Source organism: Talpa europaea (genome assembly GCF_964194135.1).
Source record: "Talpa europaea genome assembly, chromosome: 12".
NCBI lineage: Eukaryota > Metazoa > Chordata > Mammalia > Eulipotyphla > Talpidae > Talpa > Talpa europaea.
In genome coordinates, this window is record NC_140079.1 from 74,324,607 (window position 1) to 74,339,898 (window position 15,292).

At 38.4% G+C, this 15,292-nt stretch overlaps 1 protein-coding gene across 1 annotated transcript in view; it reads left to right on the forward strand.

The window, feature by feature from the left end:
- Window positions 1-13,968, forward strand: part of LOC311182629 (S-adenosyl-L-methionine-dependent tRNA 4-demethylwyosine synthase TYW1) — a gene marked incomplete at its 3' end in the record, with an annotated part of 67,857 nt that extends 53,889 nt beyond the window's left edge. Inside the window, exons 6-7 of the mRNA XM_084251531.1 lie at window positions 5,207-5,374; window positions 13,747-13,968. Of these exons, the coding sequence (XP_084107657.1) occupies window positions 5,207-5,374; window positions 13,747-13,968 (390 nt within the window). The remainder of the gene's footprint in view (window positions 1-5,206; window positions 5,375-13,746) is intronic.
- Between the last annotated feature and the right edge of the window lie 1,324 nt (window positions 13,969-15,292).

Sequence of the window (15,292 nt, forward strand, 5' to 3'; positions counted from 1 at the left end):
GTGTGTAGAAAGACCTAGCCAGTGTGTATTAGTTGGTCCTTAGTCATTAAAGAATAGAAAAATTCTGAATAATAAAAATGCAGTTTTATGTTAGATCAGAACAGAGTTCTTTGTAGCAAATACTACTGAAATTTATGTGGAATCACAGAAGACTTCAAATAGCAACAGCAGACTTGACAAAGAGAGAAGGGAATGGAGGTATCCTCAGTCTTCCAGACCTCAAGCTATATTATAAAGCCACAGTAATTAAAACATCCTGGTATTGGAACAAAAGCAGACATAGAGACCAATGGAGTAGAATTGAGAGCCCAGGAATAAACCCACACATATATGGACAGTTAATCTATGACAGAGGAACCAAAAACACATGGCTGGAATAAAAATAGCATCTTCAATAAATGGTGTTGGGAGAACTAAACAGCTACATGCAAAAGAATGAAACTAGACCACAGTCTCACACCATACACCAAAATCAACTCAAATATATCAAAGACTTGGATATGTAACCTGAAGCCATAAAATACATAGAAGAAAATATAGGAATAGAAGAAAATATAGGCAAAACATTTCCTGACATAAGCTTTAGTAATGCCTTTAGGGATTCTTCCCCAGCAGCAAGGAAGACAAAAGAAAACATAAACAGCTAGAACTACATCAAGCTAAAAAGCTTCTATATAGCTAAAGAAACCATAGCTAAAATGAAAAGATACCCTACTGAATGGGAGAAATATTTGCATACCATACATCTGACATAGGATTGATATTAAAGATATACAAAGAACTCATAAGACTTGACAAAAACAAAACCACTCAATAAAAAAATGGTCAAAAGAACTAAACAGATATCCCCTCCAAAGAAGACATTAGAAAGGCCAACAAGTACATGAAAAAACGTTCATAATCACTTATTATTGGAGAAATGCAAATCAAGAACACAATGAAACTAGAGCATCTCACACCTGAGATTGGCCCATGTTGAAAAGACCAGAAACAACAATTGCTGACAGGGATGTGGAGAAAATGGAACCCTCCTACACTGCTAGTAGAAATGCAGACTGGGCCAGCTCTCTGGAAAGCTGTATGGAGGCGTCTCAAAACATTAAACATGGATCTGCCATTCAGCCCAGTAATTCCATTCTTAGGCATCTATCCAAAAAATTCAAAAATACTAATTTGAAAGGAAACTTGTACTCCCATGTTTATTACAACACTTTGTTATAGCTAAACTATAGAAACAACCTAAGGGCCCCAGGACAGATGAGTGGATCAAGAAGATGTGTAATATATACATAGTGGAATACTACTCAGCTATCAAAAAAGGTAAACTCATGTCATTTGCAGCAACTTGAAAGGATAATGCTAAGCGAAGTAAGAAGAAGAAAGATAAATACTGCATGGTGTCATGAATATGTGGAATATAAAGTAACTAAATTAATAGTGATAAAGACAAGCTGAAAAACTAGTCCTTGATAGCTGACTGCAGAACTGAGACACCAAAGGGGGAAGGGATAGGGAGGAGAGAGAACAGGGAGGGTCGGAGACATAATGGGCTGTGGTGCTAGAGTATGGGTGAGTTGGTAGGGATACCCCAATGTTACTGCAGTTAAAAACAAACAAACAAATATAACAGGATAGGTTGCACTTTTCTTTCCTTTTTTTTTGTTTTTTTCAGGTTTTTTTTTAATTTAAATTTTATTTTTATATATTCCCCATACAATTACAACCCCCTTATATTGACCCCAATCCCTCCTTTCCCCACCCCCCACCCCCCATAGGGTGTCTCTGGTTCATAGTTGTTTGTTGATTTTGATATTTTCTTATAGTTATTCTTTTTCCTGGTCCCTTATTTAAGTTTTCTAGATTCCTGCTATGAGTGAGACCATCTGGTATTTTTCTTTTTCTTTCTGGCTTATTTCGCTGAGCATGATCCCTTCCAGCGCATCCATGTTGCTGCAAATTGCAGGTGTTTATCTTTTTTGAATGCTGAGTAATATTCCATGGTGTATATGTACCACATCTTCTTGATCCAGTCATCTATTTTTGGGCATCTGGGTTGTTTCCAAAGCTTAGCTATTGTAAATAGTGCTGCTATAAACATAGGGGTGCAGGTGTTCTTTGGAATTGATGTTTCTGTGTCCTTTGGGTAAATACCTAGGAGTGGAATTGCTGGATCATATGGAAGCTCTATGTTTAGTAGGTCCAGAAATCTCCACACAGCTCTCCATAGTGGTTGGACCAGTTTGCACTCCCACCAACAGTGCAGGAGAGTTCCTTTTTCTCCACATCCTCGCCAATATTTGTTGTTGTTAGTTTTTTTAATATGTGCCATTCTCACTGGTGTAAGATGGTATCTCATTGTAGTTTTGATTTGTATTTCCCCGATTACAAGTGATGTTGAACATTTTTTAATATGCCTGTTGGCCATTTGCATTTCCTCTTCAGAGAAGTTCCTTTTTAGCTCTTCTGCCCATGTTTTGACTGGATTATTTTCTTTGTTTTTGTTGAGTCTCATCAGCTCTTTGCAGATTTTTGTGATCAGTCCTTTATCATTAGTGTTGTGTGCAAAAATGTTCTTCCAGTCGGTGGGGTTTCTATTTGTTTTTGTTATTTTCTCTTTTGCTGTGCAGAAGCTCTTTAATTTGATGTAGTCCCAGCTGTTTATCTTTGCCTTCACTATCACTGCTTTGGGTGATGTGTCTATAAAGATGTCTTTGATGTGCAAATCACGTAGTGTTTCACCTATATTTCCTTCTATGTATTTTATGGTTTCAGGTCTTATGTCTAGTTCTTTAATCCATTTTGAGTTGGTTTTTGTGCATGGTGTGAGGTAGTGGTCAAGCTTCATTCTTTAGCATGTAGCGACCCAGTTTTCCCAGCACCATTTATTGAACAAACTTTCTTTGTTCCAATGCATAGTCTTTGCTCCTTTGTCAAAGATTAGTTGACCATAAATCTGTGGGTTTATTTCTGGATTTTCTATTCAATTCTGTTGGTCTGTGTGTCTGTTCTTGTTCCAACACCATGCAGTTTTGATGATTATGGCTTTTCACTACAAACCAGAGATGCATAAATGTTTCTATTCTTGAAATTTCTTGGGGTCTGCTTTTTACTCCTCAACCTGAGGATTCAGTATTTTTGATTCTGTAATTGTCAATTACTGCATTGTACCCATCTGTTTTCTGGAGGTTATTCTTTTCTCAAAGTTGTGAGAGAAGAATGAATTTCTTGTGGTAAAAGGAACGGCAATATGAGAAGGTAGTAGACAAACGTATGAGGGAAGATATGGTAATTTAAGGTGGATCAGGGTCAGGTGTGATCAGGAATAAAGTCAGGACAAGTTGGATGAAGTGAAGTAGTCAAAGTAGAGAGAGAAGCACCAGAGAATGAGGCATAGGAGCCAAACTTAGTGAGGCCTCGAGCCACAGACTGATTTACTGCCAATAAATAGCATTTCTGTCACAGAGAAAGCTTAAACTCTAAGCTGCTTGGGAAGTCACCAGTCCTTCCTGTCACAAATGATTTTGTCTGGCTAAAATGAGAGCTTTTATGTAAAAGTGCTTCGTTAACTATAAAACATCATGCAAATGTATGGGAAAGTATTATGTGAAGACAGTAATGAACTGTGGCATTCATTCTTTCATTCCATTTCCAAACCAAACCTTCCCTTAATGTTTCTTGATGGTTATTACTGAATAAAATAGATCCAAATATTTTCAGAAGCATTATTTGTGAATATAAAAGTCTTATCTTAAATTCCTGCTTCAGTGAACTAACTTTTTAAATATTAGATATAAATTCCTTTGAATGAACTATTATACATGTGGTTGTTCATATAATTCACATAAATACAATTTAAATTGAAGTAAAGTTTATTTTGATGACTGATTTATCAGTAAATCATTTTCAATTATTTAAGCATTTGGGTAAGTTTAGCAATATTTTCCAAATATTTCTTAAATACTTCTAAATTATAATTTCTTGCTTTTTTTATTCACCTGAAACTCAGTTTAATGAAGTCTATGAATCATTGGGCTAATAGAGAAGATTCTCATTTATTGTAATTAAGCTGCATTGCCTATAGTCAGTGTTCAGCAAATGTCATCTCAATTTAGTATACCAGTAATCTTTTGAACAGCCATCTGGAGTGGAGTATTTTGCAGAGCTCATCTGAGTTTTCAGCCAAGTCCCAACTCTGCCATCTGTAGGGTCAGGGTCACTCTGCAGTGCTCATTTGTGGCTTTTTCATTTAAGATCATTCTACCCCAAGAGGGAGAGGCGGGAGAGGGAAAGGGAATAATACAAAGTGTGTGCCAGTGGTACACATTTTTTTATTACAATCGTTCAATGTTTAGTAGCAGCATATCTAGAATTGTCAAGAAAGTTTGATTTTGGGTATTTGAAGAGTTTACAAAATCAAGGTATCACTTGTTATTAGGAAATGAATCATTTACCATTGTGTGATTTCCCAAATACAGAACTTAGTTACAAAGTTTTGAGGTCTTATATGCCTGGGCTGTTTTACTGCACTTGTAAAGAATAGGGGTCTGTCTAGAAGTGAGTTACATGTATGGATATGTAATGGTGTGTGAAGGCATGTGTGTATATCCACAGATTTATTTATTTGGTATGATTCTATGTATGTGCACTTATGTGTGCATGTGTGTGCACAAAATTCATTACCAAGAGAGCTCCTGAAAGAATACGTCTCTCTGACCCTTTACAGAACAGATTTACTAACTACAATTCTAATGCTTATAAAATGGTACTCAACTTACTTTCCCAGTGAGTAAATTATTCAGTGGATTTTCATGGGTGTCAGCTGTGCCTCCATTATTGTATTGTGGGACTATAATCCCTGGAGAATTGATCTATTATAGTACACAAGTGAATCTGAATGGAAAGTTGCATTATTGGTTCAAATACATTACTGTGCCTGATAGCACAGATGAAAGACGGCACAGCACAGGTGCCCAGCACCAGCATTGTGAGAGTGGGAAGGGCATGACCTGGGAGCTCCAGTGCTTTGCCACTAACTATTCCTGTGAGTGCTAAAGCACATTTTGTTATTTGTCTTACTTTCTTCACTTGAAAATATGCATTGAATTGGATTGGATGACCTCTAGAAGCCTTTCTAGCTCTGAAACTCTTACTCTGTGACATTTAAGTAGGTCTGTAATTGTCTCTGACTGTTGTGATGTTTCCACAGGGTGTTACCTACTGTGGCGAGAGCTCAGCAAGCAGTCTCACCATGGCCAACGTGCCCTGGCATGAGGAAGTGGTACGATTTGTCCATGAGTTGGTGGATCTGATCCCCGACTATGAAATTGCTTGTGAACATGAACATTCCAATTGCCTCCTCATAGCCCACAAAAAGGTAAGAACTCAAATATGCGTTCTTCTATCAGCTTGGTCTTCTTGCTCCTTTCTTCTCTTTTCTCTTTACTTTCTCCTCACCTTTTTACAGCGAGTGTTTGCTTTACTTTTCTGAACTCCACCTGGCAATCCAGGCATATAAGACCCCAAACCAATATTGAGAAAACCTGAAATTCTGCCTTTTGGGCTCATAAACTCTTTTCTGTGCAAAATTGCTTCATTTTTAGCTCTCACCTAGGCATCTTGAAGTGCTTTCTGGTTTGTAATTTTTAGAAAAATGCATGCCAAAAAACCAAAAGCAAAACATCCTTGTAATAACCTCTAGTCCTTTACCGCAATGACAAGGAAAAACTAAAATAGTAAATAAGCCCCATATGAATGTTTCTAACTGTCAGAAGATATATTGAGGTATTTATCAAATTTTAGATTACTTTGAATCTTGGCATCTGGAAAATTTTTCTGGGATTTTGGTTCATGATGCTTTATTTCTCCCCGTTAGTGCTTTTATAAAGCATTTAACACATACCTGAATCTAGTATATTTCTTCACAAAATAAATAATGCCTAGCAAAGGAAAAAATTTGAATATTAAATCTATCATTGCACTCCTGGAATAAACCTTGTCATTGTGTTTATTTCTTAACCCTTTGCACTCCGCTGTCCCCTCTCAGGGGACATTGGTAGCCAAAGTCCAGAATGGTTCGGAGTGCAAAGGGTTAATTATATATTACTGAATTCTGTTGGCTCATATTTTGTTGAAGATCTTTGCTTTTTGTTCTTTAGGGGTATGGGTCTGTAGTTTTTTTTTTTTTTAATACTGTGATTTTGTGATTTCTGTGGTTTTGGTATCAGTAATATCAATATGCCTCATAAAATAGGTTAGGAAATGTTTCCTCCCCTTCTGTTTGCTGGGATGTATTGTATAGAACTAGTGTTAATTCTTTATTGACCTAGTGAAACTGTCTGGGCTCAGAGGTGTCTTTGGGAGAAGTTTTATTTATTTATTTTTTATTTTCTTATTTTTTAAAGATTTATTTACTTATGCATACAAGAGCTGGGGTACAGGCCAGAGATGTGTGGGGTGAGAGAATTCACCAGAGACAGAGTGGGGAACAGAACAGGCAGACTGACTAAAATACACTGCTGAGGGGAGCAGCGGGCATGACAGGAGAGGTCTACCTCACCATGTGGGTTGTTCCCTGGCCGGCTGGGGATCGAACTCATGCTGCAGAGGCTGAGGATTGCTTCATAGTGCGGTGCTTAACCCCTTGAGCCACCAGGGAGGCCCTGGGAGAAGTTTTAAAATTACAAATTATGTTTCTTTAATAGTTATAAGGCTATTCAGATTATTTTCATTAGGTTTGTTGTTGTTGAGTTCCTCATTACTGTCTCCTCTTGTTTTTGTTTGTTTTTTTTTTCCTGTATTGAAACTTTTAAATTCTCTTCTCATTTCCTTTCTTTAATATTCTATAGCTTTTTGGGCCTCCCCGGTGGCGCAGCGGTTGAGTGCTGGGTTGCGAAGCTGCCCGCAGCCTCTGCAGCGCTGGTTCGATCCCTGGCTGCTCCCTGGCCACCAGAGGAGGGTCCCACATGGCGCGCAGACCTCTCCTGCCGCCCGCTGCTCCCCTCAGCAGTGTACTTCGGTCCTTCTGCCTGCTCTGCTCCCCGCTCTGGCTCTGGTGAATTCTCTCGCCCTCCCGTGCTTCTGACTGTACCCAGTGCTTGTATGTATAAATCAATCAATCAATCAATCAATCAATAAACAAATCTTTAAAAAAAATATTCTATAGCTTTTTCTTAGTGGGGATTGCATCTTACATTTTAAAGCTATACTATTCTAATTTAAATTTACTCCTGCACCTGTGCAGTTACTTCATCATTTCCCCCCATATGTTGTCACTTTTGGATATACTAGTCTTTAATGTCTGTCTCCCAAAAGGGGAAAAAGAGAAAAGCAGTAGAGGAAGGAGGTAATGGCCATTTACATCCCTGGTAGTCACTACAGCAGGAAGAGGAGGTGCAGCAATGACTGCCTACCCCGATGTCTGCACTGTGTTAGGAGGAGCAGCAGCCAGTGATCAGGACACAGACCCAGTGCTCGGAGGACAGGATCTTTATTGTCAGCTCTGTCTCATGCAGGCTGCTCCAGGAAAATGCTCACAGCTGCCTGTAGTGGGTGAGGAGAATAGGGAATGGGGAGCTGATGGTGATCTAGGCTGAAATTGACTAAATTTAACTGCACTTTACAATCCAAACCTTCCCCTGAAAGTTGCAAGTCCTCAATAGACTGTGGAGTTTCAAAATAGTTACATCCAGCAGATTCTGCCAGTATAATTTTTGTGTGAGAGGGTGGAAGTATTCTTGATGTTTTCTATTCCACCATCTTTGCAGAATCCTATACTCTTATATTTTTAAAAAATTTTACTGAATTTGATTTTAAAGTTAGTCAACACACTGCTATCCTCCTTCAGCACAATTGAAGGGCTTCCTTCTACGCTTTCCTGCCATTGAATTTCTTGTTTCAGTGAGTCCATAAAAATCCCACTTTCTTGGTTCCCCTTTGCTTCTTGCATTTTGGTGGTTTCTCCTGTGTGTACTTCTCACCAAAGTGAATTGTTCACAGTCTTTTACCTCTGAAACATCTTGATTTTACTTTTATTTTTAAATGATAGAGTATAAGAGAAGAAAACCCATAAGTTAAAGTATTTCCTCCTGGAACTTTGAAGGTAGTATCCTTTTATTTCTTCCAGCATAATCTTTTTATTATCTTCTGGTGTCTTTCATCATCAGTGAGATAAATGGTTGGTGACATTGCTTCGTTTTGGTGCCTGCCAGTAAATGCAACAACCAATAATATTTATTGATGACATTATGTATGCATTAGTTTGTTCAATCCTTACAAAAATTTCTGGGTCATAAATTCTATGTTCTCATATTCCAAAGGAAGAGACTCAGGCTAAGAGACTACAGTTCTTGTCCAAGGAAAAATAGGGCACATAGTCTATTTTGGACCACTAAATTGTATTGGTTCTCAAATGCTACAGCAAGGTCAGAAAAGGTAGGGAAGAAGTGCCCATTGGAAGCAGGATGCAGATTCCTCATCCCAGCTCACCAGGGAGCAGGTCTCCAAGATCACCAACTCTGAGAAAGTTATTTCCAAATTTGAGGTCCTGTGAGTAATTAAACACTGATCACAGCGGCCTCCATCTTAGATAAATATGCTCTCAGTCTGTAGAGGGAGGGGATGAAGAACTTGATCTCTCCATACCCTCCCCTGTTAGAATAACAAAGGATGTATCTGTCTCCATTTAGGTTTTGTGCAGTGTTCTCTTCACAAAACCTACTAACTGAATATTTTTCCTCCTGTTACATATAGAACTCACTGTTATCAGAGACCTGATTGCTCCCAGTAATTACTTTCAGAGAAATGTCAGGAAGTTGACATTTTGGTGACACTGCTGAGAGGACTCAGCTCTACGCCAACAAAATTGGAGATTAAGATTGGAAATCCAAAAATTGAGTTTCAGGGTAAAAAAAATAATTGCACTTGCATATATCTAGAATTCAATCACACTGTGTGGTTTTGACGCTAAAATGGTTTCCCGGGTAGTTGCCATGTGTGTCTTACTTACCAATGAACTCAGAAAAAAGGTGGCCGTCCTGCTCCGTATCCTACTGTCTCATGCGTTCTGGTGTACTTGAAGTGTGTGTGATCTTTGCCTTCTCCCACCCAAAGAACAGCAAAACTGTTGTAGCTATGACAGGCAACAACAAAATTCACCAGTCTGGGAAATTCTGCTCTGGCATTCTTGTAATTCCAAAATCACTTCTCCCTCAAACTAGCCTGGGATTTCTTTCTTCTTTTCTAGTTAGCATATACTTCTGACTTACAAGAGGGTCTCTCCCTCTTTTAACTAGTCCTTGCCTAATTGTCTGATTTTTAAGTCAGTTCTTCATCTATTAAAAAACAAAGAAGCAACATGTTTACCTACACTGTTAGGAACTGATTAAGACAACAGGAATATCTTCCACTGTGGCGTTTGAATTTTTTAAATGTTTTGCCAGAAGGAATGAAAGCTGTGTAAATGAAACAGCCCATCAAAGGCAGAGCATGCTGACCTCAGAGGTTTGTGTATAAAGCTTCTGATTCCCCTGCATTTGCCTTGGAGTGGACAATCTCTCCTGCTCTGGACTTGGTAGGAAATAATTAATAGACAGCATGATTCTTATTGTGCTCATTGCTTAGACTTTATACTGAAGAGAGTAGAAGTACACATGGAAATTTGGAATATACAGATTATTTTCTGTAACTTTTAGATCAGTTAAACTTCTAACAGATTGATACTGCTTTCCTCCCCTGATTTCTTTGCTTTTGTTGGTTATATATCTTTTACAAATGCCTTTGCCCATCATTTTAGTGTGATTTGAAAAAGTGAAAGTAAGTACATGTATTTATGTGCCATCTTTTAAGCATTTAAAATAAGGAAGAACCTATGTCGTCCTTCTGTTTAGTAAAGTTCCCTTCTAAGAAAGATGAGAAATCATGAGAACAGCAGTTTTATTCTTTTGGAGAGTTGGGAGCCCATAGAACTGACTCATCTGACCAACAAGGCCACTGACCCTTCGCAGCCTGCTTTTAGGAGTCAGGGCCATGCCTTATTGGGTTGTGATGTGTTTTTGAGATCATCTGTGACCTTTTGAGCTCATTCGTAATTCTGCATAGATTTGCCTCTTCTCTTACCATTAGATTTGAGGAATTTTTGAAGCAAGGTGACCCCATGTCTCAGCATATCTACCTCAGATTCTGTGATTTGGGATTTCCCTCTGTGTTTATGCAGCTCTGTCTTTCAGCATTATTTTTGTGCCAATCTTATTAAACTTTTCCTTCTTAGCCTCTCCCTTTTGCTTAAAATGGCTTGACTTTTTTCTGAGCTATTATTATTCAATATATTATTCTTAGCTTGTCTTGAGAGGCAGCATATATAATTCAGTTTTGTCTTAGGGGTCTCTTGGCTCAGTGTTGATTTAAGAGTAACCTGTTACAGATTGAATGTTTCCCCTCACAATGCTTACGTGGAAGTCCTAACCCCCCCATATGACTGTATTTCAAAGGCCCTCTAAGGAAGTGATTGAGGTTAAATGGAGTCATAAAGGTGAGGCCCTGATCTGATAGGATTAGTGTCCTTATAAGAAGAGACACAGAACTCGGGCCCCCCGAACCCCTGTACTAAACCGTAGACACATACTAGGTATAAGCTTTGTAAGTACAACGTGAGAAGAAGGTGACTGTTTGCTGGAACCTTCATCTTAGACTTCCAGCCTCTCCAAAATGGTGGGCAATTTAATTTTTGCCATTTAAGCTACCCAGTCCATGGTATTTTGTTATAGCAACCTAATCAAACTTACATGCCTAACTTGTGTTACATCTGTTTGTCCTCTAGATTGTGTCCTTAGCCATTGGTGATCAGAGGGGTGGGTTGTCGGATTTTGGCTTGCAGTCGTCATATCTATGCTGTCAGTTTCTTCCATTGTAAGCTAGGGGAGAGTTTTATATCAGAAGAGAACAAATTTTCCTCAAATTTCATTAAGAATCAGGAAATTAATTTAGTGGGTTGCTGCAATGGTTTTTCAAATAAAATGCAGTGCCTGTAGTTTTGTGAAAAGTGTTTCCAGGATGTGTTTTGTGGGGGAGTGTATGTGTATTCACGTAATAGATTGAAATATAAAATGTATTTTGTACTGTAGATTGTAAAAGTGATTTTACTTCCATTGCTTTAGTCCAAACTAATCCTTCAGACCTTCTTCGAGTATCCATAGCAAGTGAATTAATGTTAGAGTCTGAGGGAGAAGGAAGGACCAGGATTGTGGACTCTGAGAAGTTGGACTTCAGATGCAGAAATATAAACCCAAGAATTATTTAGAGGAGAATATGGTTATCATTTTTTTACTCAGGAAAAAAAAAAAAAAAAAAAAAGCAGGGAGCCCTCAAGAAAACACTTCTAGTAGGACCAAACTCCTGGGGGATGAGTGTGATTTATCACATCTTGCTCTGGACTTCAAAAGTGCTTTGTGCATATCCCTATTCATTGAAAGGCAATCTGTGTTAAAATTTATTTTTAAAAAAGATTTATTTATGCATACAAGAACTGAGGTGAGGTGTGGAGGGTGAGAGGATTCATCAGAGGCAGAGTGGGGAGCAGAACAGGCAGATCTACTGAAATGCACTGCTGAGGGGGGTGCAGTGGGAGAGACAGGAGAGGTCTGCTGTGCCACATGTGGGTCAGCTCCCTGGGTGGGCATTGAACTCAGCCCATAGCCACGATAATGCTAAGACTTAACCTCTGTACCACCAGGGAGGCCCAAAAATTAACTTTTAAATGTCTGTAACTGAGCCAAGTCTAAAGTACTCACTCTGTAAACATTAATAGGAGGGAAGAATTTTACTGTCATACACATTAATGACATGTTTTCTTCTGCACTAGTTAGGAAGTCACCCCACTTCTAGTCATGTGTGAGTATCCTGCCTTCCATCATGTGTGTAGTATAAAAATAGTCCATTCTGTTCTGTGAAACCAATAGAAGCAGAATACGATCATGTCTCTCAAGTCAAGATGTCAGTAGAGCAGATGGAAAATCTTTACATTTTTTTCATCATGTGGTCTTCTAGCTTTGTTAAGAGGAAGAAGCAAGGCCCTTGTCTGTCCTACATGACAGCATAAATTATAAGAAATATATTCACAAAGCCAGCTGCAGCTTGGCAGGTTGGGATGGGGACAATTACTACCGAAGCAAATGTGCTCTCATTGGACGAGTTCAGGGTACAGTGAGAACTGTCACAGTCAAAAGAATTCTGAAGACTTTCCAGAGCAAAACGACATTTTATGAGGAGACAGAGTAGGTGTTACTCAGACAGAGGGAATAGCATTGGGGGGGCACAGGAGAAGAGGGTAGCTAAACTTTATATTCCAGATTACGGAATTCTATTCTGTTCTAAGCATAGTTACCTCAGGGTGGCCTGCGGAAGTTGGAAGCAGCTAAAACTGGCATCAAAAGATCAGTCCTCTGGAAGATGTTGCTGGGGCCCAGAATGGAGGCCCTGCATTAGGGCAGGGTCAGGGCAATAGTAATAGAAGTGCTGCTCCGGAAAAATCAATGGGACTTGGCCAATTTGGGGATGTAAGGAACCAGGCAAGGAAGGTCACCTTTGACTGTAGTTTTGAGGCTCAGCAGCTGGGCATGACAGTGATTGTTTTTTTAATAATAGAGAACACTCAGGGGCAGTCAGTCTTGGGAGAGAAAATGATGGGTGAGGTGTGGATTTTACACTTGGACTCTAGAGTTCATGGAAGCCCTGAGGCACCTTGTCTTAAGAATGATCTTGTTAGGAGAAAATTTCTCATAATTTATAGGTAGACTAAACTTTTCCATTTATTTGACATTTTTCCCCTAGAAAACTTTGAGCTGTTCAGATGTCATTTAAATTCAGCATATTTTAATATTTCAAATCCAAGAACCTATATATTTATAGTATTTTTTCCCAGCTAGAACATGAAATTGGTATATAATCAGGATTTTCAAAAAGACAATGGCATAGCAGAAAGATTTTATCTATTTGTAAGTACAGTGTCAGTGTATTATACATTTACACAAATGAATGCCAAATAGATGCTTTGAATTAAAAGCCTTCACAGATCAATTAGTAGTTCCTTCAGAGCCTACTCAGCTTATTTTCTATTTTCTTCATTCTTGGGCATTATTCTACAGTGACTTTTGAGAAGCAATTTTCTTAAAAGAGTACAAATTGGATTATTCCTCTTTATTGAATTGAAATTCTTAACAAGGCATTCCACTAATGAGATACTGTATCCATGTTAGACTAAAAAGGTTAGCTTGAGTCATTTAGTTGGCATTTCAGAATTAGAAGTCATTGATTAAAGTTTCACTGATAATCCAAAGTTTAGTAATAAAAAGGACTCGATAGATGCTGCTTGCACAACCATGGAAATTCATACCATCTAGAAAGTGGCAACAACGGGAATTAGCATTAACTTGACCATTAACACAGGATGATGCCAAAAACTTCAAATAGCCCTGGTCAGTGATGCTGCTCCAGATAAACTCAGCTTACAGTTCCCGGAGGCAACCTCTACTCAGCGTTTGTGTCTTCCAGGTCTGACATGCGTCCTCCTAAGGAAAGAGAAACTCTGCTTTGACCATAGTTCATTCTCCTTTGATGTGGAACCCTATGTGGAACATGAAAGAATTTTCTTTTACATGATAGGGAGAAAAATATCAGGCTCATTAAAAATTTTTTGGTATTAGATTTATTAATGGATATTTTTACTTCTGACCTGACTACCTTTTTTCTTTTCAGTTTAAGATTGATAGTGAATGGTGGACGTGGATTGATTATCACCGCTTTCAGGAGCTCATCCAGGAATACGAAGAGAGCGGTGGATCAAAAACTTTCAGTGCAAAGGATTATATGGCCAAAACTCCTGCCTGGGCATTATTTGGTGCCAATGAAAGAGGCTTTGATCCCAAGGATACAAGATATCAGAGAAAGAACAAATCAAAGGATATTTCCGGATGTTGAGGTCATCAGATTTTAGGATGCTGAAGGACAAAAACTGATGGCCTCGGAAGGTTCTTGGACTCCACTGTGAATTTTCCAAGGACTGATTACACAAATTATATTTCATAAAGAGGAGACTGTAAGACAGAATTTGAGGACACAAGTCACATCCCTGGGTCTAGGGAATAACATCTGCACTTTGAGTGCCTGGGACTTAGCACAGCATTTCTTTCCAGAACTCATTCCCTTTCCTGATTTTACTCCTGAGAGGAAAGTCCTTTGGGGAGGAAGTACACAACCGTTACTAGAATTTAATTGACAGATTTAAATTATAATTACTAAGACTCCCTAGGATGCTCACATGAGACTGTTATATGGAATGAGTATCAGTCCCCTTCCCCCTTGTGGGCTGTGTACTGCTGAGGTAGGATTTGTCCTACCCTGAGGTAAGTGCATTGCTCCCCTCTAAGATCTCCATCCCTTTCTTACATCTTACTATAAAACCTGAAATGAATTTAATTTGTCCTAATTCTCAATTTTTAAATACTGCATAGATTACTATGAATTTTTGCTTGGTGTCAACCCTTTATGAAGTTGACTTACATCTAAAACTCCAGTAGAGCTAACTGTTCCCATGGACTTGCCATAGGAAGACCCCCCTACATCTGAAACACAAATAACGATGTGAACCAATGTTAACTCAATTAAAAACAGAGTAATAAATTATAAAAAAGAAAAAAATAAACATCGGGGGAAAAAAAGAAAAAGCTCTTTTCATAAGAGGAATTGCTATGTATTGTTACTGAATAATTAGTCTCACAACCAAAGTGTGAAACAATCAGTGTAGTCTGCTCTCTGTCTGTGAGGTCAGTGTGGAAGCTGCCATCACTACATGCACATGGGTTTCCAGCTCCTTTCACCCTGGTTGCTGTTGCTATCTTACACAATCTGTTCTTTAAGACTCCAGTTTCTTCTAATTGGAAACATCATTAGATACTCAATAGTTTTTTTTTTTTAAGTATCATAGTTTTTTTTTAAAATTCCTTTATCCTAAAATTTTCATTAATAAAAAATCTTTTGTAAAGTCTTCAAAATTTCTTTTGAGTGTTTATTTTAAAGATGTGTGTAGTCCTGTAGTTCTAAGCCCTGTCAGATTCACCTCCGTCTTATATATTAGCTATTTGCTAACACCCTCTGTTCTCTGCTGAAGTAAAATTCATAATGTATCTGTTTCACCTAATGGAAAACTGGCATTGTATTCCTCAGTGATAGTCAAAACATTTCTCTATTGTGACTCGGAGTGGGGTAGTGACAAAGTATCTCAGAAATCATGTTCTTTCTTGAA